This window comes from Papio anubis, chromosome 9 (genome assembly GCF_008728515.1).
Source record: "Papio anubis isolate 15944 chromosome 9, Panubis1.0, whole genome shotgun sequence".
Taxonomy (NCBI): Eukaryota; Metazoa; Chordata; class Mammalia; order Primates; family Cercopithecidae; genus Papio; species Papio anubis.
Window position 1 is genome coordinate 4759367 of NC_044984.1, and position 17502 is coordinate 4776868.

Genomic DNA, 17502 nt, shown 5'->3' on the forward strand with positions numbered 1-17502 from the left:
CGGTTCTTTTTTTTCCACATTATCGCCAATACTTGTTATCTTTTATTTGTTGATAGTAGCCATTCTAAAAAGGGTGAGATGATAGTGCAATGTGAGTTTAATTTGCATTTTCCCTGATGGTTAATGTTATGGAACATTTTTTTCATAAAGCTCTTGGCCATTTATAGTCTTCTTTTGAGAAATATTTGATTAGGTCATTTGCTGATTTTTATTTTTCTTGTTATTGAGTTGTTTCTGTTTCTTATTTATTTTGGATATTAACTTCTTATTAAATATATAGTTTGCAAATATTTTATCTCATTCTGTAGGTTGTCTCCTCATTCTTTTCATTTTTTTCTTTGCCGTGTAGAAGCTTTTTAGTTTGATGTAATCCTATTTGTCTATTTTTGTTTTTGTTGCCTGTGGCTTTGGGGTCTTATCCAAAAAGTCATTGCCCAAACCAATGTTCTGGAAAATTTTCCCTATTTCCTTTCTAGGAGTTTTACAGTTTTGGGTTTTACATTTAAGTCTTTAATCTAGTTTCAGGTCATTTTTGTATATGGTGTGATGAGATAGAGTTCAGTATTATTCTTTTTAAATGTGGATATTCAGTTTTCTCAACACCATTTATTGAAGAGGCAGTTCTTTTCCCATTGTGTTTTCTTGACATCTTTGTTGAAAATCAGTTACCTATAAATGTGTGGATTTATATCTGTGCTCTATGTTCTGTTCCACTACTCTATGTCTGTTTTTATGGCAGTATCATGCTGTTTTGATTACCATAGCTTAATATAGTATATTTTGAAGTCATGTAATGTAATGTCTCCAGCTTTCTCCTTTTGGCTAAAGATTGCTTTGGCTATTCAGGATAATTTATGGTTCCATTTAGAACTTTTAGAGTTGTTTTTTCTATCTGTAAAGAAAAGTCTTTAGAATTTTGATAGGGATTGAATTCAATCTGTAGATCACTTTGGGAAGTATGAACATTTTAACAGTATTAATTCTTCCAACCCATGAACCTGAGATGATTTTTCATTTATTTATGCTTCTTTAATTTCATTGACCAGTATTTTATAGTTTCCAATGTAGAGATTTTTCACTTCCTTGGTTAAATGTATTCATAAGTATTAAGTGTTGGTATAGTTTGTATGTAGAATTGTTTGCTTGATTTCCTTTTTCGATAGTTTGCTGTTGGTGTATAGTAAGGCTTCTGATTTTTGTATGTTGATTTTGCAACTTTACTGAATTGTTTACCATTTTTGGTTGGTTCTTTAGGGCTTTATGTATATAGATCATATCATCTGCAAACAGGGACAATCTACACTTCTTTTCCAGTTTTGATGCCTTTTTATTTCTTTCTCTTGCCTGATTGCTCTCGCTAGGACTTCTAGTAGCATGTTGAATAGAAATGTGAGAGTGGGCATTCTTGTCTTGTTCCGGACCTTAGAGGAAAAGCTTTCAATTTTTCCTCATTGAGTATGATGTTAGCTGTGGGTTTGTCATATGACCTTTATTGTGTTGAAGCTACAATTCTTCTATACCTAATTAGTTAAGAGTTTTTATCATGAAAAAATGTTTAGTTTTTAAGTGATTTTTCACATCTATTGAGATGATCATATGGTTTTTGTCCTTCATTCTGTTAACATGGTGTATTACAGATACAGATTTGTGTATGTTGGACTATCTTTGCATCGCATCCCTGAAATAAATCTCACTTCATTATGGTAAATAATCTTTTAAATGCGTATTCAATTCAGTTTGCTAGTATTTTGATGAGGATTTTTGCATTAGCATTCATCAGGTATATTGGCCTGTAGTTTCCCTTTTTTCAGTCTTCTTGTCTGGTTTTGTTATCAGGGTAATATTGGCCTTATAAAATCAGTTTGAAAGTATCACCTACACTTCGATTTTTTGGAAGAGTTAGAGAAGGACTGGTATTATTAGTTCTTCCTTAAATGTTTGGTAGAATTCAGCAGTGAAGTCATCAGGTCCTGGGCTTGTCTTTTTTTTTTCTTTTTTGAGACCAAGTCTCACTCTGTCACCCAGGCTGGAGTGCAGTGACACAGTCTTGGCTCACTGCAACCTCCAACCTCCACCCCTCAGGTTCAAGCAATTCTTGTGCCTCAGCCTCCTGAGTAGCTGGGATTACAGGCACCTGCCACCACGTCCAGCTAACTAATCTTTGTATTTTCAGTAGAGATGGGATTTTGCCATGTTGGCCAGGCTGATTTCAAACTCCTGAACTCAAGTGATCCACCTGTCTCAGCCTCCCAAAGTGCTGGAATTACAGGCATGAGCCACCACACAGCCCCTAGGCTTGTCTTTGATAGGAAATTTTTTATTGCTAATTCAGTCTCCTTACTTATTATTGGTCTGTTCAGATTTTCCATTTTTCATGATTCAATCTTGATAGGTTGTATGTGTCCATGAATTTATCTATTTCTTACGGGTTGTACAATTTGTTAATGTGTAATTGTTCATAAGCCTCCTATGACCTTTTATATTTCTGTTGTATCAGTTGTAATTTCTGTTTCTCATTTCTGATTTTATTTATTTGATTCCTCTTTTTTTCTTAGTCTAGATAAAGATTCATCAATTTTGTTTATCTTCTCAAAAAACCAAGTCTTAGTTTTATGACTATTATCTATTTTTTTTTAAATCTCCATTGTATTTATTTTTGCTCTGATCTTTATTATTTACTCCTTCTACTAACTTTGAACTTAGTTTGTTCTTAGTTTTCTAGTTCCTTGAGGTCAAACTGTTTGTTTGATATATTTTTTCTTTTTTTGATGTAGGCATTTATTCTGTAAGCTTGACTCTTAGAACTGCTTTTGCTGCATCCCGTGAGTTTCGATAGTTTGCTTTTCATTTTTATCTGTTCAATATTCTTTTTAATTTCCTTTGTATTTTCTTCATTGATCCATTGGCTGTTCAGGGGCATGTTATTTAATTTTTATATATTTGCAAATTATTCCAAATTCCTCCTGTTGTTGATTTCTTGCTTCATACCACTCTGGTCAGAAAAGATACTTGATATAGTTTCAGTCTTTTTAAATTTGTTAAGACTTGTTTTGTGGCCTAACATATGATCTATCCTGGAGAATGTTCCTCGTGCACATGAGAAGAATGTGTACTCTGTTGTGGTTATTGGAGTGCTCTGTATATGTTTGTTAGTCTATTTGGTCTAGAGTGTAGTTTAAGTCTGATGTTTCCTTATTGATTTTCTGCCTGGATGATATTCCCATTGCTGAAAGTAGGGTATTAAAGTTTCCTACTATTATTGTATATTTTAAATATATTAACATTTGCTTTTTTATATTAGGTTCTCCAGTGTTGGTTGTCTATATATTTACAACTGCTGTATTCTCTTGCCAAATTAATCCCTGTATCATTATTAATGATATTCTTTGTCATGTTTTACAGTTTTTGGCATAAAGTCTACCCTATCAAGGTATAGCTATTCCTAATCGCTTTTGGTTTCCATTTACATGGAATATCATTTTCCAGCCCTTCACTTTGAATCTATATGTGTCTTTAATGGTGACGTGGGTTTCTTGTAAGCAGCATATAGTTGGGTCTTGTTTTCTTTCTTACCCATTTCGCCACTGTATGTCTTTTGATTAAATAAAACCCATTTACATTCAAGGAAATTATTGATAGGTAAGGACTTTCTACTGCTATTTTGTTAATTGTTTTTCTGGTTGTCTTTGTTAGATCATTTTTTCCTTTCTTTCTTGCCATCATCCTTTGCGATTAAGTTGTTTTCTCTAGTGGTGTGCTTTGATTCTTTGCCTTTTATTTTTGTGTATCAATGACAAGTTTTTGCTTTGTGCTTTCCATGAAGCTTGCAAAAAGCATATTATTGGTATAACAAACTATTTTAAGCTGATAGCAGCTTAACTTTGATTGCAAAGAATCTCTACACTTTTACTCCACTCCCCCCATTTTTAATTTTTAATGTCATCATTTACATCTTACCAAATTATTAGAGCTATTATTGTTTTAATAGTTTTGTCTTTTAATCTTCATATTAAAGATATAAGTAACTTATACACCATCATTACAATGAGTATTCTGACTTTGTATATTTACTTTTATGAGCAAGTTTTATAGGTTCATATGTTTTCACATTACTAATTAGCCTCCTTTTCTCTCAGCTTGAAGAACTCTCATCAGCATTTGTTGTAAGACAGATCTGGTGGTAATTAACCCCCTCAGGTTTTGTTCATCTTTTTCTATCCTTCATTGCTTAAGGACAGCTTTTCTGGGTACATATAGTATTCTTGGTTGGCAGATGTGTTTTCCACTTCATCACGTTTCACTATTATTTATTTAAATAGGCTTTCTACCACTTTGTCTTTTTCTTCTCCTTTTTGAATGTTATACTTCAAATATTTGCTCTTTTGATGCTATCCCATAAATTCAATGAGGTTTGTTCATTTTATATCTTTTACTATTATAAAATTTTCTCCTTTAGTGCTAGTAACATTTTTGTCTTAATACCTGTTTTGTTTGATATTAGTATAGCCAGTCTAGTTTTCTTACAGTTGCTGTTTACATGATGTATCATTTTCTATCCTTTTACTTTCAACCTATTTCTCTCTTTCAACCTAAAGTATGGTTCCTATAAACAGCATATAGTTGGATCTTTTAAAAAATGCAGTCTTTCATTCTCTACCTATTGATTGGATTGTTTAATTTGTTCACATTTAATGTTTTATTGATATAGTTGAATTTATTTCTGCTGTTCTATTTTTGTTTTCTAGTGTCTCATGCCTTTTCCTTCTATCCATCTTTTACTTTTTCTTTTTTCCCATTAAGTGAATATTTTCTAATATAACTGTATAATTCTTCTAATGATTTTTCACTACATTTTTTGATTTTTTAAGTGGTTGTTTTAGGGCTTATCACATACATTTTAACTTATCAGAATCTATTTAGAATTATAGTAGCTTAATTTCAATGAGATACAAAAAAGTTATTAATATATAGGTCTATTTGCTCTTCCTCCTTTTTTACTATTATTATTACATGTTACATATATGTGTGGTAAAACTCCAAAATACATTATGATTGTATAATTTTATGTCCATTAAAGAAAATGAGAAAAAGGAGAGGAAGTATTAAGTATAGGTTTTGTTATATTCACCTTCTTATTTTACATGTCTGATTCTGTACATTTGTTCCTGTGGATTCATTTTACTATCTTGTGTCATTTCTTTAACACAGCTTTGTTCCCATTCACCTTTCTGTGCGGTTATTCCCAAATATATTACATTGTGATGTTATAGACTGAATTATACAATTATATAGAAATTGCTTTATGCAATTGCTTTTTACTTTTTAAATTAAGAGAGGAAAAGAGAAAGATATATATCTATACTGTCTTTTATAATTACATAATTACCTTTGCTGATATTTGTGTGTGTGTGTGTGTGTGTGTGTGTGTATTTGAATTACTGTCTAAGGTCACTTGCTTTCAGCCTAAAGAGATTAGTTTTTCTTGTAAGGTGGGTCTGCTAGCAACAAATAAATTCTCTCAGCATTTGTTTATCTGTCAATGCCTTTATTCGAAAAATGTAAGATAAAAAATGCTTGGTTGACAGTTTCATTTTTCTTCTGGCATTTTCAATATGCCATCCCATTGCTTTCTGACCTCTATTGTTTCTGATGAGATATCAACTGTCAATCTTGTTGGGGTTCCCTTGTATGTGATAAGTCATTTTTTCTTTTTGTTTCTTTCAAGATTTTCTTTTCATCTTTGGCTCTCAGCATTTGGATTATGATGGGCCTGGGTGTGTATCTCTGCATTCGTTCTACTTGGAATTCATTGAGTTTCTTGGGTCTGCCTCAAAAAATTTTGAGAATGAATATTTCTTTTGGGGATTATAAAATGTATCATAAATTGCAACCTCTTAGTACTAAGATCTTATAGCTGAATTGAACAGACATCAAGTGAAAAGAAATTGTGACCAGGCCATTCATAAATTGCTTTCTCTTTATGCTTTTAACCATCAGAGCAAAGTAATCCACATTCAAGATTCGACCTGTGATTCATGTAGTGCATGACAGTGGCTCAGTGTATGGTTTGATTGATGAATTGGTACTTTCTATCACATCACCCTAAAAATGATTCTCTAGCATCCCTGATTCTCTGAGCTAGAAGGGAGTAGGAGAGACTTAAATGAAGAAGAGAAAACTATTTCTTTACCAAGGCCTACTTATTTCAACATGTAGATTGCTTTACTTTGGATGTTTCACTCTAAGGTATTTAGAGGAATATTTAAACGAATTAGCTTGTGAAAGAAATGGTGAAACATTTCATCTTTCATGCCAACTCCAACTAACTGGTAGTGACTACCTGGAGTATTGTAGTGGGAAGACTTTTGAGTCAATATGATCAAAGACATAAGTGCTGTGATCTATTAGCAATGCCTGCTATACACAAGGAAGAGGAAATGGTGGCAATTGTGTTAGTATTTGCCACTTGTGACCTGGGAGGCAAGTAGGACCTAATATATTTTCTGCAGGATCCACTGTATAATTTAGGTCTTGAGGCATGAGGATAATATGCAGGGATCAATTGGTAACTGGAGCTGCTTTGTTCTTAATTTTGGAGCATTTAGGTTTAATTCCATAGAGATTAATTCATAAAACTACTTCTCAAAAAATTTTACTATGGTGAAAACTATATATGAATCAAGTGCCTATATATACCTTAATAATGTCTGAGTCACATCTGATACTTATAAACCAGGAGACAACCTGTCTTCCCTGATGCCCATAAAAAGATCCATGTGGCTCAGACACATAGATTTCAGAGCTAAAGCATTCTGGAAACCTTCATTGTTTGAGTACTACAGATAGATAACTCCACTGACTTTACTGAAAAATAAATCATTTAGTGAATGAAAGCTGTCAGGTAGAATCTTGAATTTAGCATAGGCATTGTATGCTATTTAGTCCAGCTTCCTGCCAAGTGAGATGCCAAAACGATTGTGGTTCCTAGGTTTCCTCAGCTTTCTGGATAGCTGTTTGATACCAGAAAGGTGCCAGCCCTGGCAGTTCTCACGTTGTCACGTCCTCTCTCTACCTTTCAGAGACTGGAGAAAGGCTTCTCAGGAGAGTGTGCTGTGTAATTGGAGAATGAAGCAGTCACTTAATTGAATTTGGATAGGTATAAAATACCAACAAATGATTAAATAATTAAACACACAAAAAGGCACAGCTTCAATAATTAATCTCTAATAGGGAGCCCACCTGCTGTGAACAGGACCACCTACACAATTTGCAGAGCCCAGTGCAAAGTGAAAATGAGGGACATTCGTTAAAAAATAATTAAGAATTTCAAGATGATAAAAGTAATGAATTAAATCAATGGGGGGGACCTACATGTGGAGTCCTGTGTGACTGCCCAGGTTGCATACCATGAGGCTGGCCCTCCCAGTGTAATATATATTCTCACACTGGGATTTTCTAAGGCAAACTGTGCCAGCCACATAATTTACCTTGGAAAATCCCAATGTAAGAATACATATTTTGCAATTGATTAAAGTCTGTTTGCATCTATGCAAATTAGTTTATGTGTTCCACACAACAGTAGTTTCAGGCAAAATTGTGATATGAATAAAGTTTATGTTTCCAGCTGTAGCACATAGAACTTGCCTTATCTCCTTCTGCCATTCTCTCCCATTGCTTGAGGTGGTATACTGTGATTCTCTACCGGGAGGAGTGGCTAGAGATCGGTTCCTCTAGATGTCATCCAACCAACAAATACTTTTTCAGTATCTTCTGCTGCACTCTTCAATATGATAGCTACCAGTCACATGTGGCTACTTAAATGTAAATTAATTAAAATTATTTGCTTGAGGTGGCACACTGTGATTCTCTGCTGGGAGGAGTGGCTAGAGGTCAGTTCCTCTAGATGTCATCCAACCAACAAATACTTTTCCAGTATCTTCTGCTGCACTGTTCAATATGATAGCTACCAGTCACATATGGCTACTTAAATGTAAATTAATTAAAATTAAATTAAGCATTTAAGTTTGGTTACATTAGCCATATTATAAGTGCTTGATAGGCACATGCGGCTAGTAGCTATCATTATGTATAGGATAGATATAAAAGATTTCATCATTGCAGAAAATTCTACTGGATAGTGCTGGTCTACACATTCCAGGTCAGGTGCTGGTGATGCAGGGGGGAGGGAGAAATTATTCTTTTGGAACCACGGGAGGCACATTTCCGACCTCTTTTGATTGATGTACGGTGGGTAAGAAAATGTGGGTATGGATAAGAGAAGTGTCGTGAAAGCATCTAGAATATAGACAAGAATATGCAAAAGATGCATAGGAAACAGGGCAGAGGAAAGAACATCTGAAGTCACTGATGTGATTATGTGGATTAGAGGAAAGAGAAGTTCAGCAGAATTTCAATCAGTCTTCAATTTAACATAATCACCTATTCTTACTCTCAATTAAATACAGATTTATTGTATAACCATCCTATACCAGACATTAAGAACTGCCACTAGGCTTTAAAGAATTTAAAGTTCATCTCTGCCAGGCTCCTCAGCCTGTGCTTTAAATATTGATCATCCTCAGGCTTTAGTCCAAGGCTCCTTTCTGCTGGTAGTTAAGGTGATTTTATCCACTTACGAATTCACCACTTACATGGCAATGACTCCCAAATCCACAGGACTGTAATCCAGACTGTTCTTCTGAGGCTCCAGGGCTATATATGCAGTGACCTGCCAGGGAATTCCATGGTGTGACTCAGAGGCATCTCAGACGCCACACGGCCAAACCTAAGTTGATCCACTTCTTTTTCTTCTCTTATTGCTCCTAGCTCAGTGAAAGTTGCCATTGTCCAAGTGATAATGACAACAAGAACAAAAATAACCAGCAAAGTAGTAAGAATAGTAGATAACCTTTATGGAGCTTCCTTTATTCTGAGCACTTATGCACATTACCACATTTGAACCTCATAATAATACTATGATGTGAGGATTACTCCTCCTCCTCCTACTATTACTACTAATACTATTGCTGCTAACCACCACCACCCTCACCATCTTATAAATAAGGAAAGGAAGAGAAGCACAAAAAGATCATGCAGATAGAAAGTGACGGCTGTGACTCGAGTGAACACAGGTCTTTCTGGAGACTCTGCTCCTACTCTTATTTACTGTACCACCCTCTTACAGCATTGGTATCACTTGGGAGCCTGGAAGAAATTCAGGATCTCAGACCCCGCTCCGACCTCCTGATGAGAGTCTGTACTTTAACAAGATCCCCAAGTGATTTGTGTGTGGGTATTGTTAGTATCTGATAATTTTTTTGTGATCTAGTATTGCCCCTTCAACTTCCACCTGCCCACCACCTTTGAGTAATGAGTGAGACGGGGAAATCAGATTGAAAGTATCTTTCTCTCGCTCCTTTCTTTCTCCAGGGTAAGCCTCAGGTGAGGTCTTCATACCTTCCCACCTGTATTGTGGCGCCCACATGTGGCTGATTACCTTCTGTTGTCTTCATGGCAGCCAGAATGGTTTCTTTAAAATGTTAATTTGATCATACCAATTCTTTGCTTAAAATCCTTTAGTCCCTCTAGGATAAAGTCCAATCTTCCTAGCTTCCAATGTCCAGTCCTTCTGATATGTCCATCCTCATATCTCTTGGCACTACTACTAAGCAGGGCAGTTCTCCAAGGAGTGTGTGCTCTTTTGTGTCTCTGGCATTCATCTGCATTTTGGCTTTTGCCTAAAATCCCCTTGCAATTTCAGAGGCTGCAATTCAAATGCCTGCCAACATACATGTTGTGAGCATTTTGGGTGAGGGCGATGGTGAATGGGCGAACAGCGAGCTACACTGTGAGTAACTGCAGCAACCCTGGTTCTGGACAGAGCAGGGGCTATGTCCCGGAGAAGTGGTTGCAGTGAGATAAATATTTGCTTTGTCAAAGAGACAAGAAATCTGGTTTTGTAGGTTGGCAACTACTTTAAGTCTTTAAAAAATATGTGGATTGAGGCTTCCTTCCAGAATGGCAAAGTGTTGAGTGCAACATTTTCTTTCCCTAGCAAAACAACTATTTAACTGGAAAAAAATCATAATTATTTAAATTTTTTAACAAACTGTTCTAAGGAAATATGCAAATGGAAAAACATTCTTTCAAGAAAATCTACTAAATATCCTTCAGAACAGCAGGAGTCGGTGGCATTGGAGCCATGACTTGTTCCCCCAACCCACCCTCAGCTCTGTCTTATGGAAACTTCACAAGGTTATCTGCTCTGGTGGCTGTGGTCAAGAAGGGGGCTCCCTGTCGCTGAAGGTCCTGGCATACATAGGTCCTTGGTATCACCCCAGGAAGGGCAGGCCACCCACATTTCACACCTTCTCCTTCCTCCACTAGGAATGCAAAAGTTGTATTCCTACTGGAGGTGATTGAGGGAGACAGTTGTGACTCCCTTCTTTTATTTTACCTCTACTCATAGGGTGAAATTTCAACTCCACGTGCATGAGTCCAAGAACACTGGGCTCCAGTTGCTCCTTCTCCAACTTGCTGTCAGAGTGGAACTTCCATACCAGAATGCACAAGCTAGGAAGACCAGGAGCTCCAGGGGCTGCCGCCTCCTTTCCCCCCAGCCCACGTCTACCTGTAGAGCAAGGTGTCATTCTAGAAGGGCCTCTGTCTCCACCTCCAGCTCCTGTGCAGTGGTGCAGAAGTTCTATTCAGGAAGAAAGGCAAGATGAAAACCTCCATAGCTATGTTTAAGGGACTGACCTTATTTAGAACAGAGGATAAAGAAGTCCAGCCAATGATATTGTTTGAAGCAATAGAGATCTTGGTAGAGAAAATTAAAACATATGCTCATAGCTCCATAATACTGGTGGCAACAAGCAAAATGGCAGAACAGCCAGAAATTTAACAGGAAGAATCAGGGAAAACGATTGCCAAGAAGAGCCCTCCTTGGATCACACTTATCTCTGGGTTGTCTAGAAGTTTGTGTGCAAGCCCCAGGCTGAACCTGCTCAGGAACAGCAAGAGTTGAATGAGGGGAAGACTGAAAATTATTTGCCAACCAGAACACAGATCCATCAGCAAACGGCTGAATCCTCACCAGCACTAGGGGCTGAAGCCCAACCTCTGAACAAATACTGCTTGAACAGTAAACTGCTCTGACTCAGAGGCAACAACTAGGAAGCCAGGGTTAAAAATAAAATCATGCGCATCCCTGGGAATCTGGAAGACTATGTGAATACCTAAGGCTGTGCTCTCTCAGGAGTTATCACAGAAAAAAATCCAAGCTACCAGTATGTAGGTCAAAATGTAAACTCCCTGAACTGTGATCGCAGCCTCCATGCCACTTATGTTCAGGAATCTAATCAACCAAGGAGCTTTAAATCCAATCGCTGATGAATAAGTGGCTTATGATGACCCAGAAGCAGCCCCTAGGTAGCCAGGCTAAAAGAGAAAAACAAGAAGAAAAAAAAAAAGAAGATCAAGATTATGAGCATTAAAGGCTAAACACTGCAGGAGAAATAGATTTTGTAGACCTTGCAAATTAGTTTAACTAAGTTACCGATTGAATAAATAAACAACGAAGCAAATTACAATGACATTTACCCATTTACTCCTGGGTTATATACAGAGTTACTAGATACTTTGTCTAAAATGATACTTTTTTAACAAGAAATTATGAGACATACAAAGATACAGGAAAGAGTAGTAACTCGTGCACAAGTGAAAACAAAGCAACAAACTTTAGAAGGGGCCCAAATATTGGACTTACCTGATAATGACTTCAAAGACATCATTGTACATATATTCAAAGAACTAAAGTTAGCCATGTCTAAAGCATTAAAGGAAGGTTATAATGACAACGTCTCATCAAATAGAAACTATCAATAGACTTATAAAAAGGTGCCAAATGATCATTCTAAAACTGAAAAGTACAATAATAAAAATGAAGAGTTTGACTTTCATTTTCTGGTCTGGCTTTTAAGGAGCTTAGAAGTCCCCACTGTATCCTAACAGCAAGTAAAAAGCTGAAAAAATGGAAAAATAAACTCTTCTCAGCTCTTATAGGGAAGTGACCTTGCAGGGCAAACTGCTGCCCCCAAAACTGGACAGACAGATGGGTAAATACAGAGAATCACAATTTTACCAGAGCAGAAACCATGGGAACCAGTGCGAGGATAGGAAAACCTGAACTGTAAATTGATGAATTGTGGACAAGTCTGAGAATTAAACACTCGGGGAGACCCAGTCATAGGGGCTCCTACACTTGTGTACATTTTACCCCCCAGACCTCTACCAGATCCTCAGTAAATATCAGAGAAAAATCTCCTCCTGCCTCTGGGAGGGAGAAGGGAAGAGGTGAAAAGGAATCATTTTGAAATATGCCAGATTATTCTGTTCTTCTTAACAAGGTCTGCCCGAAAGAGAAACTATTTTACCAGAGCCCAACCTGCTGGAGTTGTATGATAGCCTAACTGCTGTGGTTTGAATGTTTGTCTTCTCTGAAACTCATGTGAAAATGTATTTGCCGTTGCGACAGTATTGGGAGGTGGGACATTGAAGAAGTGTTTAGGTCATGAGGGCTCTACTCTGGTGAATGGGCGAATGCTCTTACCTCGTCATTATCATGAGAGGGGGTTTGTTATCGTGGGACTGGGCTCTTGTTCTTTTCATCCTCTCTTTGCTCCTTCTGCCATGGGATACCTTCTGCCGTGTTATAATGTAGCATGAAGCCCCTCACCAGAGGCCAGCACCTTGATATTAGACTTACTCGCCTCCAGAACCAGGAGCCAATAAATTTCTGTTCATTATTAAGTTACCCAGTCCCAGGTATACTGTTATAGCCGCACAAAATGGACTAAGGCACTAACTTACCTGGGAGAAGGGGAACAATCAGCTCCAGCCTGCTTTAGCTTTCTCCATGGTGGAATGAAAATACCCAACTTTAGCTCCCTCTATCCTTTTGCATGGGGGAAAAAATATACACTTAAATTTATGATCAACCGATTCTTGACAGGGATGCCAAGACAATGCAATGGGAGAGAGAATAGTCTGTTCAACAAATGAGTGCTGAGACAAGTGGATATCTAGGTGCAAAATAATAAAGTTGGACCCCTCATCACACCATATACAAATATTAACACAAAGTGGTCATAGATGTAAATATAAGAGATAAAACTATAAAACACTTAGAAAAAAATGACAGCAAATCTTGGGCGATAGGGGTCGGCAAGAGTTTCTTAGGTATGACACCAAAAGCATAGGTGAAACAAGATTGAAAAGTTGAACTTTATCAAAACTAACTTTGTTTTTTCCTGAAATAACACCATCAAGAAAGTGGAAAGACTGCCCATGGAGTGGGGGAAAATATTTGCAAACCATATGTCTGATAGGAAGTCTAGAATATATAAAGAATGCTTATAAAACTCAATACCAAACTAAAAATGGGCAAACATATAGAAACAAACTTTTGGAGCTGATAGATACATTTATTACCTTGATTACGATATTGTGGGTGCATGTGTATCTGCAGTTTTTGTATATCAGTTTAACCCCAATGAAGCTATAAAAAGGGTAAACCAGTGCCTAGCATATGGTAAGCATTTAGTAAATACAGGCTAGTTTGCCACCTGTGTCTGGTGGTGAAGTAGAGGGTGTGTCAAAGGTGACTGGGGTCTGAGAACATGGGAAAAGGGCTGTGGCAATGACTGGAAGAAGACTGCCAGCAAGGAAACGAATCCGGGTGTAGAAGAGGAATGGGAATTCCTTTTGAAGTATGTTGAATGTTCAAATGGAAACATCTGGTAAAGATTAATAAAAAAAGATTTTATCCCCATAACAGGAGAATTTTGGATAAACGAATATAAAATCTTGCTACTGTGATAAGCCACTAAGAGTTTTGCTTTTCAGTGAGTTTGAGGGGTGGATGAATTGGTCGATATAACATCATACAGAGTGAAAGGAAAGATGGGATAGCAATGTTTAAGTAATTAAAAAAAATAATATGTTATAAAAATGATCTCTTCTAGATGTCTTCAGAAGACATATCCTTCCCAACTCCCATCCCTCAGTGTCATTCTCATATTCATGAATGAAGCTCTGTCCATTATACAACGGGCCATCACCAGTATCATCAACCGGACACCCTCTCGATTGTTGAAGGAAATCATCTTGGTGGACGATTTCAGCTCAAACGGTGAGCAACGTGATCAAAGAATAACTGTAAAAATGACCACTTATCACCTGTGCTTGGCTGGAAAGAGGTTTTGGCTTACAGTTGAGGACACCTTGGGTTTCTCATGCAGGGAAAATGAAAAGATCATTGGTTGAGGGTCTGTTTGTGCTAGCCACATTTAATCTTCACAAAGTCAAGACAGAGGATAATTGTCTCTACACGGATGAGGAAACTGAGACACAAAGAGCTCACACAGTGTGCTTAAATGGACCGCAAGCCAGTGGCAGAGGTGGGAGTTAGGCCAGGACCGTGTGCCTCCACATCTACCTGTGCCCCTCTTATGCACAATGAAGGAGCCTGGCGGGGGGTGAAGTGGAGTCTAGAGAAGGACTCCAGATACCAGGAAGGGACTTAGAGTTGCTCCTTATGAAGAGCAGACCACTCTCCCTGGGTCATGAAGCCTGGAGGAAAGACAGCTTTGGGTGCTGACTCTTCACAGTGGCAACGGCTCTTGCCCACAGGGTGCCCCTGCCCTGAGTCTAGCCCACCCACCCAAGGAAGAGATGTAGAAGATAATGGACCTGAGTCCTCACTTTCTGAGTTCATGGTCCTGGCTTCTCCTTTATAAGTGTTATGTCCTTGGGTAACTCAACGTCTTCATGTTCTGATTTTCTTATACACAAAATATGGATGTTGATGATAATAACTATTTTATGAACTATAGTGAGAATTAAATGAGATCATAATGGCAGCTAACATTGCTTGTTCTAAGCACCCTACGTGCGTTACCTTTTTTTTTATGAGACGGAGTTTCTCTCTTGTCACCCAGGCTAGAGTGCAGTGGCGGGATCGTGGCTCACTGCAACCGCCGCCTCCCAGGTTCAACCAATTCTTCTGCCTCAGCCTCCTGAGTACCTGGGATTATAGGCATGCGCCACCACCCAGCTAAGTTTTGTATTTTTAGTAGAGATGGAGTTTCACCATGTTGGCCAAACTGGCCTTGAACTGCTGACCTCAGGTGGTTTGCCCGCCTCGGCCTCTCAAAGTGCTGGGATTACAGGCACGACCACAGTGCCTGGCCATGTTAACTATTTTAATCATTACAACAGCCCTATGCGGAAGGAACCACTTTTTGACCCATTGTGTAGATGCACAAAACTAAGGCATGGACTGATCAAGGAACTTGTTCAACATCCGACAGCTGGTAAGTGACAGACTTGAGATTTGATCATAAACTTCAGAGTCCAGAGCCCTAGCCCTAACTACTATGTTCCCTTTATAATACATGAATTATGTAAAGCATTTTGCACATGGTGGCCTCTCAGCAAGTGTTGACTCTTAGTTTTATTAATTTTGTGCAACGAATAAAAGACAGTAGAATTAAGTTACAAAAACTTAGAGGTTTGGGCTAGCAGTGAGGAAGAATTTCCTGACTCTAAGCGTTATGAAGTGGCAGCTCGTTGGAGGCAGAATCTGTTCCTTCTCTGTAGATCTTTAAGTACCAGATAGGTTGTTGTATTTTCAACCTGTCTCTCAGGAGAGACAGCAAATAAAATGACTGCTTGAACCTTCTTTTTAAGACTCTTCCATACTAACAATACTCATCTTCATCCTTTGCATACCTTCCTCTTTTTTACTTCCAATGTAACTAAGCAAAAAATAAGAAGGTACAATTTTTAGAGCAAAATTCCACGGAAAACCAAAGAAAAGAGACTGGTTTCATTCATTTCTGAGCATGGAGACTGGTACCAAGTTGCACACCTGGTTTTCCGAGCCAAAAATAAGAGCATAATTAAAAAGCCCTCTGCCCTGGACTTCTGAAGGCACCCTGGCTCTGCTCCCTGCCTGAGACAACCGCAGGCAAGTCCCCTCACCTCTTTGGGACTCAGGGTCTTCTTGAGGCAAACACAAGAATTCAGCTGGAATAGTGTGAAAGTTATCTTTTTCTGTTAAAAAAAAAAAATGTCAACACTATACTCTATGGCCTATACTCTATGTTCTATGGGGTGTAGATAAGACTTAATTCAGGACTTTTTCCTGAGGAACAATAAAATAAAAAAAATACAAGATTACAAACACAGTATAGACACATAAAGAAAAACCAAAACTTGCTTATTGTTCTAAACGGCACTCCATTATAACACATTCCTCTCATTTAGATCTGAAACCCACATTGGTTTTCCACAGAGATTATTTGTTTGGATGGTCCCAGAAAAGGGGACTGTCAGCCATTCTTTGGTGTTACAGGGACAGGAATTAGAGAGTCTCTGTCATTAACCACAAAGACACCAGCCAAATTGAGCCCACACTGAGCATAACTCAAATCTCTGTTTTGTGTTAAACAGGAAAATAAATGGAAGTCTCTATCATGCCTACAGAAGGAGAAACTCACTATCCATGTGAATTTGGGGGCAAGTGACTCAGCCACTTCTCACCTCAGTTTCTGCATCTGTAACATCAGGAAATACTGGTGCCTACTTGATAGGACCACTTTTGGGATTAAATCATATGTGTAAAGGCCTCAGGAGAGAGCCTGTTCCCATTACATGCTAGCTAGTGTTCTGCTCCTCACCTATGTCAGTATTATTTGCAGTACTTTTGAAATGCCACAACCTGGTGCCAGAGGTTTGCCTCCTTTCTGTCTTTCCCTAGATGTTAAGCTTATTCATGTCACTCAAATATTTTGAGCTTACATGTTAAATGTCACTCAAATGTTAGATGAGGTGTAAGCTTTTAAAAAATTATATCAAAGTAGATGGATTGCTGTATTTTCTTCCTAATTTTAGGAACATTTCACAATCAACAACTACATGTTGAGTTTCTACCATGTGCCAGGCAGTGGGCAGGGAAGAGGATGTCAGAGAGTTCAAGTTTCCATCTTAATGAAGCAAGACACATCTGTGGAAAGATACTTCAGTGTGTGAAGAATGATGTGACAAACCGAGTGAACTGTCAGCGAAAGAAAGCGTGGTGTAGGGGTAGGGGGTGTGATGATCTAAGAAAGGTTCCTGGAGGAGGCAGGCTTGGATTGGGACTTGAAGGCTTCATAGGATTTGAGACAGCAGAGAAAATGAGGGAAGACCTGGAAACTGGGTTGGGGTGGAGAACTAGGGAGTGCCGAAAGAAAGGTGTGAACGCAAATGAGGAATCCAGAAGCACCCTGAGCTGACAAGCTTGGAATAACAGGTTTTGGGGAGGAGACCAGTAGGAGGGCAAAGCTGGGAAGGGAGCATAGGTTGTCTTCAGAAAACCCATTGAGGCGTCCTTAACTTTGGTGCTATATGATAGGCATTATTTTTCAGGAGGTGACTCAGAATCTATGGCTCATAAAA

At 38.1% G+C, this 17502-nt stretch overlaps 1 protein-coding gene across 3 annotated transcripts in view; it reads left to right on the plus strand.

Moving 5' to 3' along the window:
- GALNT8 (polypeptide N-acetylgalactosaminyltransferase 8) overlaps positions 1-17502 on the plus strand; it is a 64701-nt gene that overhangs the window by 15903 nt on the left and 31296 nt on the right. For all 3 annotated transcript variants that reach the window (XM_021921928.2, XM_021921927.2, XM_031650210.1), the window contains exon 3: positions 14025-14191. In XM_021921928.2, the coding sequence (XP_021777620.2) occupies positions 14025-14191 (167 nt within the window). The remainder of the gene's footprint in view (positions 1-14024; positions 14192-17502) is intronic.